Source organism: Mesoplodon densirostris, chromosome 5 (genome assembly GCF_025265405.1).
Source record: "Mesoplodon densirostris isolate mMesDen1 chromosome 5, mMesDen1 primary haplotype, whole genome shotgun sequence".
Lineage (NCBI taxonomy): Eukaryota > Metazoa > Chordata > Mammalia > Artiodactyla > Ziphiidae > Mesoplodon > Mesoplodon densirostris.
In genome coordinates this window covers 95,603,739-95,620,893 of record NC_082665.1, presented here as the reverse complement: position 1 = coordinate 95,620,893, position 17,155 = coordinate 95,603,739, and the positions used below count along the sequence as shown (strand labels likewise).

At 42.2% G+C, this 17,155-nt stretch overlaps 1 protein-coding gene across 1 annotated transcript in view; it reads left to right on the top strand.

The window, feature by feature from the left end:
• The window catches only part of NCEH1 (neutral cholesterol ester hydrolase 1), a 64,253-nt gene that overhangs the window by 29,340 nt on the left and 17,758 nt on the right, over positions 1 to 17,155 (top strand). The window contains exon 2 of the mRNA XM_060100042.1: positions 15,740 to 15,968. Coding sequence (XP_059956025.1) covers positions 15,740 to 15,968 — 229 coding nt within the window. The remainder of the gene's footprint in view (positions 1 to 15,739; positions 15,969 to 17,155) is intronic.

The following is a 17,155-nucleotide window of genomic DNA, read 5'->3' as shown; positions in this document are numbered from 1 at the left end:
AAACAGCCCTGCCTTCTGCTTTCCTTCTTGAGCCTGGTGGTCCAGCCTGTCTCCTAATGCCTCAGGCCAAGGAGTGACTGAGCTGTATTAACTTGACACTTCTGGCTGTAGAAACTCTAATTGCTGTAAACACTGGGTTTTGCACTGATGCCCATTTTCTTAGTCATTGTTTACATAGGCAAACTGGTCCTGCAATCCAGCCCAGCAGATCTCCTGGCAAAGAGAGTATGTAGGCGGTAGGGTAGAGTTTGGGATACATTTCATGACCTTCTCCCCCTCTCTACCCTGATTTTACACTTTTTACTCCTAAGTGTTCAAAACCTGTGTGATGGGAGAAACTCAGCTTTAAACAGTGGTTTGGTTGTTGATTTTCTTCTGAGCTCTGAGTAATAACATTCGGAGTGATGGGGCAGTCAGTTGGGCTTTTGGGTACCTGTACTCACTTTGTAACTTGGAGCTTTACGATCCTGGGCAAGGCATTTAACTTCTCTAAGCCTCAAATGAGCAAAAACTGCATGTTATACCTGTTCTTCCTATTTCACAGGTCCTTGTGAAATTCAAACAAGTGAAGGCTCATATGGTCATAAACTGTAAAGCACTGTACAAAAGAGTAATTATTATAAATATTGTAATTTATTATGTATTTTATATAGTATGTATTAATTTATTATAATCACATTCTGAATGTGCCAAAGGGGTCTTAATTTATTATAATTATCATCTGAATGTGTCTCTTCAGACATGAGTAGATATCTATAAAAATCACTTGCCTTTTATCTTTTGGGTTTATATACCATTTAATAAACAGTTTTTCAAAGAGACATCTAATTTGCTGCTTTCTCCACTTTACATAGAGCAGAAGATTAACTCAGCTCCTGGAGTATCCTGTGTAACACACTTGTGAAGTCAGGCAGAGGGCATGAGTGGGCAAGCACTGAACTGCCATATAGCAGAAGGGAGTTAGGAGGTTTTGTTTAGAAGTTTAATTCTTTTGTGCTGCCTTGATTCAGCTGCTATTTGGAACACTCAGATGAAGACAAATGCTGCTTGTCCTGACAGTGGAGGCTTTTTGCAGCTTCAGTAGCCTCATAAAGGACATTTGTTTATGACCATGTACATGGGACACTGGAAAAAAAATTGGATCTCCAAGCCTCAGACCTTGCCCCAAGGAGCTCACAGTCTAGTTATTGCTATTGTAGGTAACAGAGATGTGAGTACAAAAGAACTCTAATTTTTTTAATCAGCTCTCGTGTGTGTGTATGGAAGGTAAAGCGGAGTAAGATAGGAACAGGACTGAGAAAGGTGTTAGCAGAGAAGGCTTGAGAGAGAAATGTGCTGGTGAGGAGGAGCTGGAGGACAGGGGCAGAGGGGAGTGCCTTCTCAGCCCCGAGCAGTCAAGGCTAAGCTGCTGATCCTGGGAGAGTCATGTATCCATTCTGGGCCTCAGTTTCCCTTTGTGTAATATGGGAGACTAAAGGGTCATTCCAGATGTAAAAATCTTCCAGTTTTCTGAAGTAGGTTTGAGAATCAATTGACTAGTGAATGGCTATAGAGGATGATGGCTGAAGGTTCTGGAGCCAGAGGGGGTTCAAATCCAGCCCACCACTTTATGCCTATGTGACGTTGGGTGATTTACTGGAGCACTCTTGGTCTGAGGCTCCAGACTAAGAACAGTGACTGGCAGAGAGCAAATGTCAGTACATGTGAGCTCTTATCCCCCTTGAACATAGGAGGCTTTTGGAGCTAAGCAAGTACATTGACAATACAGAAACTGTTGTCTGTGTGATAGTAAAAAAAATAAACAAAAATGTTTAGGGACTGGAAAGAGACAAGCCTGTCCTTTTTGTGTTCCCCCAGTTTGAATTGCAGTGAGAGAACAAACCGAAGGCTTTAGGGCGAAGGTGTTAGGGTGTCAGATCCCTTTGAGAGCTCTTGCCTTTCTCTCTTCTAGATTACCTTATTAGTGAGTGGTGGTGAGGTTCTCCTCAGGTTTGCTTTGTAACTTATAATAAAAGCTTCCGTAGAGGACTAAGCAAGTATGAAGTTGTAATAGAGCAATCTCGTCAGAGAGCCCTACTGTTACATAATCATATTTGTGCTTCACAGCTTGGCTTCATAATTCCCTCCAGTGCTTTGCTCTATGGAGAGAGTGCCCTGCACAGAACTCTTTCGGTCCCTGACTATTCTCAGAGTGTGGGCCAAAAGGTTTACTTTACAAAAATAATGCTGACTAAAGGAAATAAGGGAGAAAGTTCAGCTATAGGAAGGGTCCTTAACTGGATGGGGATCTACCAAAGGGCTGAGCAAGAATCCTGCCAATTCTGGGCCTCTGGAGAGAGGGGACAACGATAGATAACATGGATTTACTCCTCACGTGCACTCTTTTTTACTCCTTTATCTGGGATACTTGGGCCCAGACAACTGGGGAAGCTTGCCCAGGTCACGTAGCTAATAAATGATGGAGCCAGGACTTGGCCTTGGGCTCTGTCCAAATTCTGTGCTCTTGTCTCTCTATCATATTTTGTTAAGCCTTTCTGCCCTTGCTCAAAGAATCTCAAGGCAAGATAATGAAAAGTGATTCTTCACAACCTTTTCTTCTGAGGAAGCCTTGAAGATGGGGTTTACGTCACTTAAAGGGCTCTGCTACCCAGAAGTCCTTATATAGCTCTCAGTTTAGGAACATGCAGCTGATGATTCAGCCTGGCTCCAAGCTACTGTGAGACTTACTTTGTGAGTTACCAGAGCTGAGCTAAGGTAGCAAGACTTCATTACAGGACAGACTGAAGTGTATGAAGCCCTGACATAAGCAAATAAAAAGAGGTAACATTATGAGAACTTATGTACTAAGTTCTATGCCAGGTATCCTTTACAAATCACTATAAAATATAGGTATTATGATCACCCCAATTTTACAGATGAAGAAACTGAGGCATAGAGAAGTTTGTGACTTGCCCGGAACTACCCAACTAGCAAGTATCAGAGCCAGGATTGAACTTTGGCTGACTGCCTTTATCATCCACACCCTAAAATGCTATGCTATGCTCTGGATGAGTTGGGGATGGGGAAGGATGAAGTAGAGGCAGTGGAGTGCTCTCTGGGGGTGCGGCGTGGGGAAATGCTGATTTGGAGCTATTGCTGATTTCCATGATATAAATACCCACCCTACCCCCATGGTCACTTTCAAGCTACTGACCTGATGTCAACTGACTTGTACATTTAACAGTTGGTTTTCATGACATGGCAAGAGTTGGCTCCAGCACAGAACTGAAGGGTATTGCCAAAGAGAATAGCAGGTACTGAAAAAAATTGCGTTATGCAAGTTATGCCTGGGTACGTTTGACTCTAGAGAACTAGAAAGTACAAGGGGTGGGGTAGTGAGAAATGGAGCTGGAATGTAGAGAGGGACCAGACTGGAATGTCAAGTTCAGATTTTTTTTTTTCTGTAGGAAACTGGAAGTCAGTGAAAGTTTTTAAGCAGCCAGGTATTGTGATCAGTCTTTTAGGATAAGAACTCTGACAGCAGTATGGAGCAGGTTATAGAGAAAGAAAGTGCTATCTAGAATTCAAGTTAGTAGGCAAATAATGGAAATAATGAGCATCTAATCAAGGCAACTATGGGAGTTGGGGTAGAGTCTTAGGGTAGAACTAGATTCGGAAAATGTTGGCAGGTAGAGTTGACATGAATGATGATTGATTAGATATCATGTGAGAGAAAGAAGAAGCTGAAGAAAATATTAAGATTTCTAGCTTGGAAGCTAGATTTATGGTCAGTTCATTAATTGAGAATTTAATGGAGTGAGTTGCTGAGTCAGGAGTGGAGAAGCAAGAGTGGAACATGTTCGTTTTGAAGAGCATATAGGCTATAATCCTGGAGATGGTTGGAAAAGTGAACCCAGAGTTTAAGAAAGACAGATCATGGATGGGAGATGTGGAAGTCATCAGCATATGGATAGAGATCATAGCCATTTAATTTATCAGGCTGCTAGTAAGCACTTCCTATTTGCCAGGCATTATGGCATGGTGGCACATTGATCTGCTCAGGGAAAGCAGGAATTATGTAGCTGAATAAAATAAAAAATGGAACCTTGGGGGAAACCATCATTTACAGGGCCAAGGGACAGGAAAGGAAGAAACAATCAATTAAAAACCCAAAAGAAAAAAAGGAGGAATGAATTATTAGCATGGCAAGAGACTAGAGAAATTCAGGAGGAAGAGAGCTTCAAGAAAGAGCAAGTTGGGCTTCCCTGGTGGCACAGTGGTTGAGAGTCCGCCTGCCGATGCAGGGGACACGGGTTCATTCCCCGGTCCGGGAAGATCCCACATGCCGTGGAGCGGCTAGGCCCGTGAGCCATGGCCGCTGAGCCTGCGCGTCCGGAGCCTGTGCTCTGCAACGGGAGAGGCCACAGCAGTGAGAGGCCCACGTACCGCCAAAAAAAAAAAAAAAAAAAGAGCAAGTTATTAAATGCTCGCCAAGTAGGTCATTGTTGTTGGCAGTGGGGGTCATGGTGTCATTGGTGAACCTAATAAGTCCAGTTTCATCAGAGATATGGGGCTGAAAGCCAGACTGTAATGGGTTGCCTTCAAAGAGGGTAGTCTTTGAAAAGTCACTGTCTTCTCTAGGGTAAAGGCAGAACTGACTCAACAGAAATCAAGTTCTATTTAGAGGCAGATCTTCTCTGCTTTCCTCCCTGCTTCCTATACACTCCCCTCTTACAGCTTCCTCCAAGTCTAACCCTTCCTTCTGTTTTCTATATCCTATCTCCCCTTCATCTTCCAGGATCTTAATTCACACATCATTTCTTTTCTCCTCTGTAACTTTTGTTTCTCCTTGTTCACAGGCTCTTTCCCTAGAAGTGTGCTTAAGTGTCTCGCATCTTGGGAAAAGAAAAAAAAAGGTTTTTCTTTACTATTTCCCTCAGGCTGTTGTCCTATTGCCTTCTTTATCTCTACAGTGAAAGTACTGCCTACATTCACCATATCTATTTCTTCACTCCTATGTACTTTGCAACCCGTTACAATCTGGCTTCCAGGCCCACATCTCTGACTAAACTGTACTTGTTGGGTTCACCAAGGTCCCATGACCCCATTGCCAACACCACTGACCTACTTTTCCTCTGCTGGCATTTTTTTTTTTTTTTGCGGTACGCGGGCCTCTCACTGTTGTGGCCTCTCCTGTTGCGGAGCACAGGCTCCGGATGCACAGGCTCAGCGGCCATGGCTCACGGGCCTAGCCGCTCCACAGCATGTGGGATCTTCCCAGACCGGGGCACGAACCCGTGTCCCCTGCATCGGCAGGCGTACTCTCAACCACTGCACCACCAGGGAAGCCCATGGCATTTAAAAAATAATAATAAAGTTATTTATTTATTTATTCAGGCTGCATTGGGTCTTCGTTGCTGCGCACGGGCTTTCTCTAGTTGCGGTGAGCGGGGTGGGCTACTCTTTGTTTTGGTGCATGTGCTTCTCATTGCGGTGGCTTCTCTTGTTACAGAGCACGGCCTCTAGGTGCATGGGCTTCAGTAGTTGCAGCACGCAGGCTCAGTAGTTGCGGCCAGGAGGCTCTAGGGCTCAGGCTCAGTAGTTGTGGTGCACGGGCTTAGTTGCTCTGCGGCATGTAGGATCTTCCTGGACCAGGGCTGGAACCTGTGTCCCCTGCATTGGCAGGCAGATTCTTAACCACTGCACCACCAGGGAAGTCCCTCTGCTGGCATTTAACAGCTTGCTCTTTCTTGAAACTCTCTGCCCGGCTGAACTTCTCCAGTCTTTTTTTTTTTTCTTGCCATGATAATAATTACTTCCTCCTCTTTTGAGGGTGGAGGAGAGATCCTTTAATGATCGATTCTTCTCTCCTGCATGCTATCCCTCTAAAGGATGGTGTTCCCTAAGGTTTCATTTTTATTTCATTCAACTTTACGATTCCTCCTTTCCCTGAGCAAATGGACTTTCCCTCTTTGGTGCAATTTACCACGTGGCCTGAAGCCTGCCAGCAGAGCCCCATCCTTTCGTCAGAGTTGAGTTAGATTAGAGATCCAACCCCCAGCAAATAAAGGGATATTTTTATCCTTGTAATCTGGGTGGGACTAGGAAAGAGGACTTTGATGCCTTCTTATCCTTACTGGATGAGGGTGATACTGAACACTTGCAAAGCAAAGTAAGATTGATGGGCAGAAGACTGAAGTGTAGCCCACATGCCCCACAACCACAGACATCTGTGTGCCTTTGCCCACCCTCCTCTCCTTCACCAGCCTACTGATCGCTCATTAAACTCATTTCAATCAGCTGCTACTATCTCCAGGCGACCAGATGAGGCCGACTCTGTCTCTTCTCTCCTAAGCTGCTTATACTGATACATACCTTTGTACTTTAAGGTACATATCTCTACTTTTTAAGTTTCTACATCATATCATAATCATCTATTGTGTCTAGGATGTTCCCATCTATTATGTCTAGGATGTTTATATGTTCCTCAAAAATAGGCCATTGTGCTTTGTTCATCCTTGTACCCGCAATGCGTAGAACAGTCATGACCAAATAGGTACTTAAATGTTGGTCGAATGAATTTGTTGATTTACATAGTGATTCTCAACTTTGCTATGTATGCAAGGAATTCCTCTAGGAATTTACCTAGAGAGCTGAAAACAATACCCATGCCTTAGGTCACATTCCCAGAGATCATTATTTAATAGGTGTGGAATGGGACTCAGGCACTGGTAATTTTTTAAAGTTTCCAGGTGATTCTAATATGCTTCCAGCTTTGAGAACCACTGGCTTAAAGGAATAAAGTAAGATACACCAATGCCTGCTATGTGCCAGATGTTTTAATTACATTCTCACAATAACCAAATGAAAGGGGATAAGATTTGATTTTGTTAACACACGGGGAAAAAACTGAGGCTCAAAATGACATAATAACTTTGCATAAACCACAAAGTTGGTAAGAGGCAGGGCTAGGACCTGATTCTGTTACCTTGCATTACCTTTCCAGCTTCCCAGGCAGCTTCCCTCCAGTGGTGAGGAATCCATTCAATCTCTTATCCATTTTCTCAGAGGTGGAGCACTGGCCAGCTGGCTGAATTGTGTAACATTAGAAGAAATGTGTGATTAGCTCTATTCGGCCTCCAAAAGCGAGGTTGGATTGGAATCAGCCCATGTAAGAACTTGACTGTGTCACAACTTCATGTCCTTCACATTTGTAGGATAGCTTTGCCTTTTTTTTTCTTTTTGCCCTGGGCTGGGCACTCAGTCTTGCCTCTGGGTCTCTTTCTCTGAAGGATGGCCATTCCAGTAGCTTCTTCTTCTTTTTTTTTTTTTTTTTAATTTATTTATTTATTTATTTATTTTTGGCTGTGTTGGGTCTTCGTTTCTATACGAGGGCTTTCTCTAGTTGTGGCAAGCGGGGGCCACTCTTCATCGCGGTGTGCGGGCCTCTCACTATTGCAGCCTCTCCTGCTGCGGAGCACAGGCTCCAGATGCGCAGGCTCAGCAGCTGTGGCTCACGGGCTCAGTTGCTCCGCGGCATGTGGGATCCTCCCAGAGCAGGGCTCGAACCCACGTCCCCCGCATTAGCAGGCAGACTCTCAACCACTGCGCCACCAGGGAAACCCCCCAGTAGCTTCTTGGTCAACGCTTTACACACCCCCTCTTACCCCTTCCATCTCTGAAATGAGCCTATAAATCTAATTTTTCTTTCCAGGTCACTTGCAATTTCTTTAAGGTTCTGATGCTAACAGTGTTTCTCTTTCTACAAGTTCTATATGATATATATTTATTACAAAGAGAACTAAAAAAATCACTTAGAGTTTTTGGAGAACTTTATAATATCTCAAATTCATTAGAAGATATGCTGGGATCTTACAAGTTAACCATAAATTACAAGTTAACATAAAAATTACTGATGGCCAAAAGCAAGTCAAGTTGTTCTAAACATTTAATTTGTAAATTTTAATAAATTAAGCAAACATTCTCTAAATACTCTAGTTAGTCTTAATTAACAGTAAGTTAGACCTAAATATTGTCAAGTTTGTTCTGTGGGATAAAAACTAAGTAACACTTTCACAATATTAATTATGAGTTGGTAATCATCATCATTAATAGTTACGTAGTGTTTGCTATGTGGCAGGCACTGTTCTAAGTGCTTTCTACATGTTACCTCATTTAATCTTCAGAAAAACTCTGTTAAGTACTATTATTCGCATTTTATTTTTATTCTATAGATGAGGAAATTAAGGCATGGGAACATTAACTAAAGCATACAACCAGTATGTAGTAAAAATAAGATTCAAACCTAGGCAGTCAAGCTTCCTAGTCTTTGCTCCTAACCAGTTTTCTAGATTTGCCTAACACAAAGCTTGGGAATTAGACCAGTTTTGCACATGAGTGAGGAAGACTGATATGGTGCTGTAATTCCTGAGTATCACTTAGCCTGGCCTGACACTTTTACCACTTGGCTTGAGCAACCATGAACACAGGAATTCTCTGCAGGTTGGAATGGGAGGCATGAGAAGATCTTGACAAAGCCAGAAGGTTGGTACAGCCATTAAATCTTTAAGGGAGCAGTAGTCGGAATGCAGAGCTAGCAATGACGAGGCTGTTGAAATCATTGGATTATGTCTCCGCAATGTGCCTAAAACTTCTCCTGGCTAGTAGTGATGACTTCCTAATTATATTAATGGCCATTTTTTTTAGTCCTTAGCTCCCTCAAATTGCCAAATAATCAGTCTTTTTAAAAAATTCTTCCAAATTTGACTTTTACTTTCTGATTCACTCTCAGTTTTCATCTTGCCACTCTCTGGATTTCTCCCTCTAGATTCTTCTTTTCAGCCTGTCAAAGAATGTTTTCCTCCCTGGTCTATTTCTTTGTCACTGTGTTCTGTCTCCACTAAATCTCCTGAGTCTTACTACTGTCTGAGTTGTTAACAGTTACCTCTGAGCTCTTCCTCCAGGTCTGACCTCCTTGAATCTCTGACCCTGCATTTGCTATCTGTCTTTTGGACCTATCTACCTAGATGTCCCATTGGCTTTAAATGGAATAATTTTAAAATGGAACTTTTCTTACTTTCCCTGACTGTTCTGCCTGTGTTCTCTGTTTCTCATACTTCAAGTGAGGACCCTCCACGATCTTTCATTCCTTTCTCTGTGTCCTACCAGCCTGCCTACCTGATCCCATATACTACTCTGTGAGCAGTTACCAAGGCCTATCAAGTCCGTCTCAGTGATCTCTCTTGAATATATTCCCTCCTCTATATTCTCCTGGGGCAGACCTTCATTTCTCTCCTGTGGACAATTGCCAAACTATTATAGCTGTTGCCCTCTAGTCTCTTCTCCCACCAGTCTACTGTGTACACCTCAGCTGCATAATTTTTCCCAGAATATAGTCTCATTAAAGAGTGTCCACTGTATAGCACAGGGAATTCTGCTCAGTATTCTGTAACAACCTAATTGAGAAAAGAATTTGAAAAAGAATAAATACATTTATATATATAACTGAATCACTTTGTTGTACATCTGAAACTAACACAACATTGTTAATCAAATATACTCCAATATAAAATAAAAAGTTAAAAAGAATGTCCAAAATCTTTGTTGTTTAACCATTAACAACTAAGAGCATTTCATCTGCCACCACCTTTCCAGCTGCACCTGCAGTAAGACTGGATCATCCTCTACATCAGAAGTTGCAGCTTGTGGCCCTTGGTCCAGATTTGGCCTGCAGGCAAGTTTTGTTTGGTCTGCAACTTAAAAAAAAATTAATCTGAATCAATGCTTTAAAACCAGAGGATTTCCCTTAAAAGTTAAAGTCTTAGAGAAAGTTCGGAGAACTGTGAAAACTTAAGGACAGATGGAAATTTGCGGGAGTCAGTCAAGATTTAAATTCTTAGCTACTTAAGTTCTCAGTCCATCTTTCACCCATCTTTGTATTCTTGTAACATGTAGCAGAATCTCTACATACAGTAGGTGCCTAATTAACACTTGTTGAATTATAGTTACTTGACTTTTGATAGTTTCTTGGCACAAACATTGAGGTTGTTTGTAGAACAAAAGTGCTGCCTTAGTGAATCACAGGTGATCTGTACAGTGGTCTTAAGTGAAAGTCATATAATTTGTGCACCAATAGAAAAAAAATAAATCTTCATTTTAAAGTATACTCAAACTTTACAATGTTTAAAAAAATGTGACCATAAATTTTCTTACAGGTAAGTGTTCTATGAAATTCTTTTCCTGTAATAGGCAGGAATAGAGCAGAATCTGGAGGGGAGAATTTAAAAGCTGCTTGACAGAATGAAATGGCCGTCACTGGAAAAGTTGGGAAACCACTGGCATGGAATACAAAACTTTGAATGTGAGAAACGAAGCAGGTAGTGAGTTATAATAGATGCTCTAACTATTTAATGTGGTTGGTTCGTGTTGAAATTTGACCACATGCTAAGTTATTGATGTGTATGGAATATCAGTGTACTATGGCTTTTCCCCACCTCTCCCTCCCACTTTGACATGAGCATACAGATGAACGTTTTAGAAATAACTATTTGACATCGTTTTCACCTGTAGTAATTTCAGAGTTTGGTGATCATTGGGGTCCTAATAACAAATGTACACAATGGGAGAAAATGATAGTCTCAGCTTCCCTGGAAACATCGAGCTATCTGTCCCGGGGCTCCCATTTCTTCATGCAGTGATCTTCCAGATCAGAGGTGTGACAGTAACGATAACCAACTCATAGAAGCCTTGCTATGTACCAGGCACTGTTCTAGGGGATTTTACTTTCTTAGGCTTCACAACAGTATTTTGAACCAATTAGTATGTCATTTCTGTTTTATAGATGAGAAATTGAGGCACAGAGAGGGTGAGGAACGTGCCCAAGACCCCACTGCTGGAAAGCGGGGGAGCTGGGCTTTTAACCAGGTATTCAGTCTGCAGTCTGTGCTGCTGACTTTGGCTTCCTACCTGCCTCCTAGACTGAGCCTTTTATTGCCGGCTCTCCCTGCCTACACTTGCCTTACTTAGCTTTTCTTCCCATAGGCATTTGAATTATAACACTTGCCCGACACATTGGCATCTTGGATTCCTATCCTTTTCCTTGCTACTCGCACTTCGTCTTCTATTAAGGCACAATTCAGAATAGATGCCTTATCGGATTTCATCCCAGAACGAACAGACACAAGTAATTCCTTCCTTCTCTGGGCTTGTGCAACCCTTTATCTAGGCTTCTCTTACTAAGCTTGTATTGCTTAACTAACATCAGCTATTCATTTACAAGTCTTGGCTCTCCTCTGTTTCCCTGAGCTCCAGAAGATGGTCTTTTTCTCCCCCTTAAGTTTCCCTGCCCATTGAATAGATTTTCTAATTTGTATGGTGAATGAATTAGCAGAGAACAACCCCATTCATAAACTAAAAATGAACATATTTTAATAAGCAGAGTATAGATTCTGCTTGGCTGCCTTTGATATTTGCTTGTCCTCTGACCTTTGGTCATCAGACCTGGGTAGGGAGCCAGTGGCCACCTATTTTGCTGTATCTGGTTCTACTGAGGTGTAATGAGTACCCTTCATCCCTTCCACCTCCTCAGGTAGAATTCCCTTCTAGAGCCTGAAATGGTTATGGGGCAAGTTTTAAGACCTCTAGTACTGCCCTGGAGTACTTCCTCTAGCCAAGACTGGGTCATTTCACAACCTGCGAAATTTTTAACACTTGGCTTGCTTCTTTGTGCTACTGGAGTTTTCCAGCTACTTCTAAATAGGTTTCAGGAAACTTTGTTAACTAGAGAATGTTTCTTGGGTGGATCTGAATCTCATTTCACAAACTCAAGCATGCAATAAATATAACTTGATCTATATTTTGAGCTTTCATTCTTTAGGTAGAACTTAATTCCAGTGAATTTAGGTATTCCCCCATCACTGTTTTCTTTTAGGTTTTGAAGTGTCTCATGTGATGTTGATGAATAATGCATGGGGGTGCCATCTGGGTACTCATCCTTAGCCCACATTCATGTTCCACCTGGTCCATGGTGTTTGGTTCCTGCAACTTGCCCTGGAATATCCTTTGTTCTTATTTATAAGAGCCCTTCAGGTCCATTAGTGCTCTCTTCTATTCCTGTTAGACCCTTGAGAACATGTAGTGGGCCATGGATAATGGAGAAGTTGTCTCAGACCCATCTGCAAGACACTCATGCAGCCTTCCTATTTTTATGCCTTTTCGGACACATGGAGTCATTCTGCTGCTCCTGCACAAGCTGTAGCCTGAGGGGCTCTCTGAGGCCATTTGAGGCACCACCTTCCTAAGCATACCTTGCGGTCACTCTTCCCTAGAGTCTTGCCTTTTTCCACGGTTCTGTCTGGGCATGGGGCACATGTCTGTTGCTCTCCGATTCCATAGATGTATCTGAGGGTTGCTGTGTCCCAAGGTTCTTTTTTCATTGGATCTCAGATATCAATCTGTTCATTCCTCATTTCATCTCTAATAATTTCTCCTTCCCTCTTCCACCACCTAGCTCGGAGAATCACTTTCTATTCTAGGAGACTTCTTACTCATGTAATCTCCTAAATCAATGTCTTTTTTAATTCTCCAAAGGATATAGGCTTTTGAAAATCAAAAGCAGGAAGACACTTCTGTTTCTTTGCTATTTGTCCTCATATCCCTTCCCTGAAGTAACAACTACATAAAGGCTTGGCTACTGATTTTACCTGTTGGACAGTAAGGATGGGAGGGGAGTAGTGAGAGGAGCTAAGAGAAACAGATGTTAGGGAAAAAAGTTAGATACCATTCACAGTTTTATCATGCCACATGACAGCACATGCACATATGAATGTCATCCTATCCTGGATAGGACTCAGAGCAGCTTCCTGGGCCCACACTGTTCTCAACCAGCATCTCTAGGGTAGTTCTGTATGTCCTGCAGCCCTCTCGTGGTTCCAGGAATCCAGCTTCTATACTGGTTACTTAGTCTCTAAGCTTCTCATCTCCCTTCTTCACAAGGAGGAAAATAACAGAATTGTAGCCAGAATTCAACAACCTCTCCTCATACTGTAGGCACTCAGGCAGTGATAACTATTATTATTAATAATAGTAACAATAGATTGGTTAATGACAGATTACTGCTTGATTCTCTTCATTTTCAAATTTTGAAACAAAGTCAGTATTGTCTGTAGGATAATGATTTTTCATTCTCTAATTTATCAATACAATTCCAAACATTAGCACAACTTTATTTTAACACCTTTCTGGATTCTTCTTTTCCCACCCATCCAGCCTTTCTTACACCCATCTGCTTATCTTTTTCTCCATCATAAACAAACTATCTCTCCTCCAATCAGCACTTCTGCTCCCACACCACCCTGTCAATGTTGTGAACAATGCAGATAGTTGTTCAGAAATTCTATTAATGCAAGTGCTCATCAGCTAATACAGCAGAGGTGCTTCTGGAAAGGTATGGGCAGATTGAGGCAAGTCTGCATGCACTCAGAGCATGCAATACACATAGAGGAAACCAGGGGTGGATTCTGTGAAAATGAATACTCTTCTCTAATCTGCCTTATAAAGACAACTCACTTGTTTTACAGCTTTCCTTTAATTGAAGAGACTCATATGATTTGTCTTATATATTCAATGAAGTCTTCATTGAACTAAAAACAAAAAATGTAGTTCAGAAAGTAACAGAGCCAAGCCTGCCATTTCTTTGTTCATAGTTTATTATTTGATGCCTGTCAAGCTACTTGGCCTGCGAGAAATGGAATGGATCTTGCGTGTACTCTGTTAATTGACAAGGGTTTATTGTGTGAACTCTAGAAATCTTAGTAAATACATTCTCAGCCATGCCCTGGCAGATCTCCATATTCCCCAAGTTAGACTGACGTGCTACCACAAAACTTAAGTGATGATTGCTTTTTCCCAATTTGCCAAAGACCTTAAACCCTTAATTGTGGTTAGATTCCTCTGTATGTGTGTGCGTGCACACACTCACATTTGTTTGTTTCATATCGAGAACGTTAACAGTTGTTTTAACTTTTTCAATAAATTGGTCAATTGTACATAAAGAAATTGAATTATTTTCTTAATATTCATTTGCTTTCCTGTTGCTTATTTTTCCAACAAATGAATATTAGTAGAATTATTGGAAAAGCTGTTCATGGTTAGATAAACTGCCTCTTGTTCTTGTTTTTCATGAACACTCGCTAATGGTTTTATAATGCAGTCTTTCCAACTCTTCACAGCAGGGTGCATGTATACAATTTTATATGGGACATAGGGGTAAACAGCTCAGGAACTTGGCTGCCCAGGGGCTGAGGGGATCAGTGTCACAGCACATCTGTATCCTCTTCAAGGCATACCAGTGTGCCCCATGTACATGCTGGGAAGCTGTATTGTGGTGTATTGCAGACTGCATACAGTTCTCATTTCTATTAGTATCACTGTTTTCTTGATCTTATGAAGGCATTAAATATTTCACTAATCATCAGTGTTCTGTTTCATATTCTACAGAAGGGCACTGTTACTCTCCAGCTGCTCCCCTTCAAGGTTTGAGAGCCACTAGGCGATACAGTATCTGAGTTCACGCACCTGTGCCGGGAAGGTTTCTAATCACTCTGTGACACTTCTGGGCCTCTCTGCCTTAACTTGTCACCAGCTTCCAGATGGCTTCTAATTCTCTGACTTTGAAACATGGCCAGTAGGTCTCGCAGGGAGGTCAGTTTTATAAGTGTACTCAATAGGAAGAGCTTGTATAAGAAGCAGAAAGAGGGAATACACTCCACAGGGTCTTTGCTGGGTGGATGGCCTGGGTCTCCTCTCCAACCAGATAACTTCCTGTGAACACTTAATGCAGAGCTCAATGCCCTCAGGGCTCGGAAGGGAAGAGACAACAGCCTGCATGTTCTTTGTACATTTCTGCAAAGCTCCTGCTTGTGTCTGAGCTGGTCTGTCAGGACTGCAGTTCACTCTGCTTCTTCCCTCTCACACACTCATTCCTTTCTCTTACTCTCAAAACAACCAGACACACTTAAATATATAAGCTTAAAAACACTTTAAAAATACTTAAATATAAACCTCTCCTCTCTTCTATTTGTATTCAAATAAAGTATTCTTCCTAGTTCCTAGTATGTTATTGGAACTGTGATGTGCTGATTTAGGGTGGGCAAGGGTCGGGGGAAGGGACTGAATCCTGTAATTCACAGTTTCTAGGTTTGAGTCGCAGAACTGCCATTTATCCAGCGAAATGGGCAAGTTCAGCTAATTTCTAAACCTTCTTGATAAAATAAGACTGATGACACATTTCCCTCTCAGAGACTATCTGAAGATCAAAGGCGATTTACTCTGATATTTTCAGATGAAAATACTCTCTCGAAGCTCTGAAAACGAAGGGTAAATATGATTTGTTATTGTATTAAAAGTAGCCAGTGAGGGCTTCCCTGGTGGCGCAGTGGTTGAGAGTCCGCCTGCTGATGCAGGGGACACGGGTTCTTGCCCCGGCCCGGGAAGATCCCACATGCCGCAGAGCCATGGCCGCTGAGCCTGCGCGTCCGGAGCCTGTGCTCCGCAACGGGAGAGGCCACAGCAGTGAGAGGCCCGCGTACTGCAAAAAAACACAAAAAAACAAAACAAACAAACAGACAAAAAAAGTAGCCAGTGAGTCCTCAAGGGCAGCGGCAATTGCTTGTAAGAATTGGAATACTGAAGGGTTGGTAAGTGTGGCTCAGGTGATAACTCAGCTGACACACACTCTCCCTCATTCCCCCTCATCCTGCAGAGTAACCTGATACACTACCTGGGCCTCAGCCATCATCTGCTCGCGCTGAACTTCATCATCATTTCTTTTGGCAAGAAAAGCGCATGGTCATCTGCTCAGGTGAAAGTAACAGACACTGACTTTGACGGTGTGGAAGTCAGAGTGTTTGAAGGCTCTGCAAAGCCAGAAGAGCCGCTGAAACGCAGCGTTGTTTACATTCACGGAGGAGGCTGGGCCTTGGCAAGTGCAAGTATGTGCTGGTCGCGTTCAGGTTGTTTGGGGTTGTAGCTGGCCCACAGAGATGTGTGACTGAATTGACTTTCTTCCTGGGTAAGGAGAAGGGGGCCATTGGACCTGGTTCCCCTGGCAGTCCCGTGTATCCCTATTGTCTCAGCAAAATTATTCATAGTGCCCCCCCTTTCTGTTCTTGAAAGGGTCCTGGTTTGGGTGATTGATTATATAGCTACCCTACATGATTATATAGCTACCTTACATCAAGGGTTTTGCCTGTGTGTTTGTTAATTCAGGCAGACCGTTTTGAAAATATTTCCTGTAACCTAAATCCTAGACTAACTTATTGTGAAGTACTGAAGTTGCTTTCTGCACCAAAACAAGGTAAAGTTTCCCTGGGCCAGAATATGAGGCAATTATCTGTAGCTCTGTGCCAACTTGTGTTTTGAAGACACCTTTCTATGAAATAGAACAAGTATTTCTGAATACACGTTAGCTCATCAACATTTCATCTGCTTGTGAAAACAAAGATGAAAATATAAAACATATGCCACAGTTAAAAGGAAATGGCCTTGCAAAGTTCAAGAACATTCTCTTTAGTATTGGAAAACTTTCATGAGCAGAACACACATTAAAAATGTGAGGCAGCCAAGGGGAGCAGCCTAGTGAAAAGCATACTAAGGAGGAAATAGGGCCTTATCTCTGCTTGTAATTATTATGGCTCTACTTCCTCATCTTCAGCCCAGAGCTTTTGGCATCCCCTAAGTTTAAAGGCGATGGCAACTTGTTCTAGTTTGTCTTTTTTTTTTCTTTTTAATGCAGCAAAGGCCAAAAAGTATAACTTTTTCTAGTAATCTCATTTCATTTAACTCCATATTCATCATTTATTCTTTTATTCATTGATTTGTTCACATTTCCATAAGATGATTACTGAATATGTGGGTCTGCCCAGGACTGAGTAGTTTCCCAGGGTGCAGCACTTTCAGTACAAAAACTCAAAGAGTTGTATGCAAAGCTGGACCTCTGGTCACCCTAATGTGTGCTTGGTGATGGGGATACAAAAGAGTAAGACAGAGTCTCTGTCCTAGAAAAGGTTGCTTCTGTAGCACACTGGACACTTGCCAGGTGAGATAGTATCAATACATCAGAGACCAGGAAGTATAAGTGCCAGGAATGGTATGGATTATGAGTCAGCCTGGCCTTTTC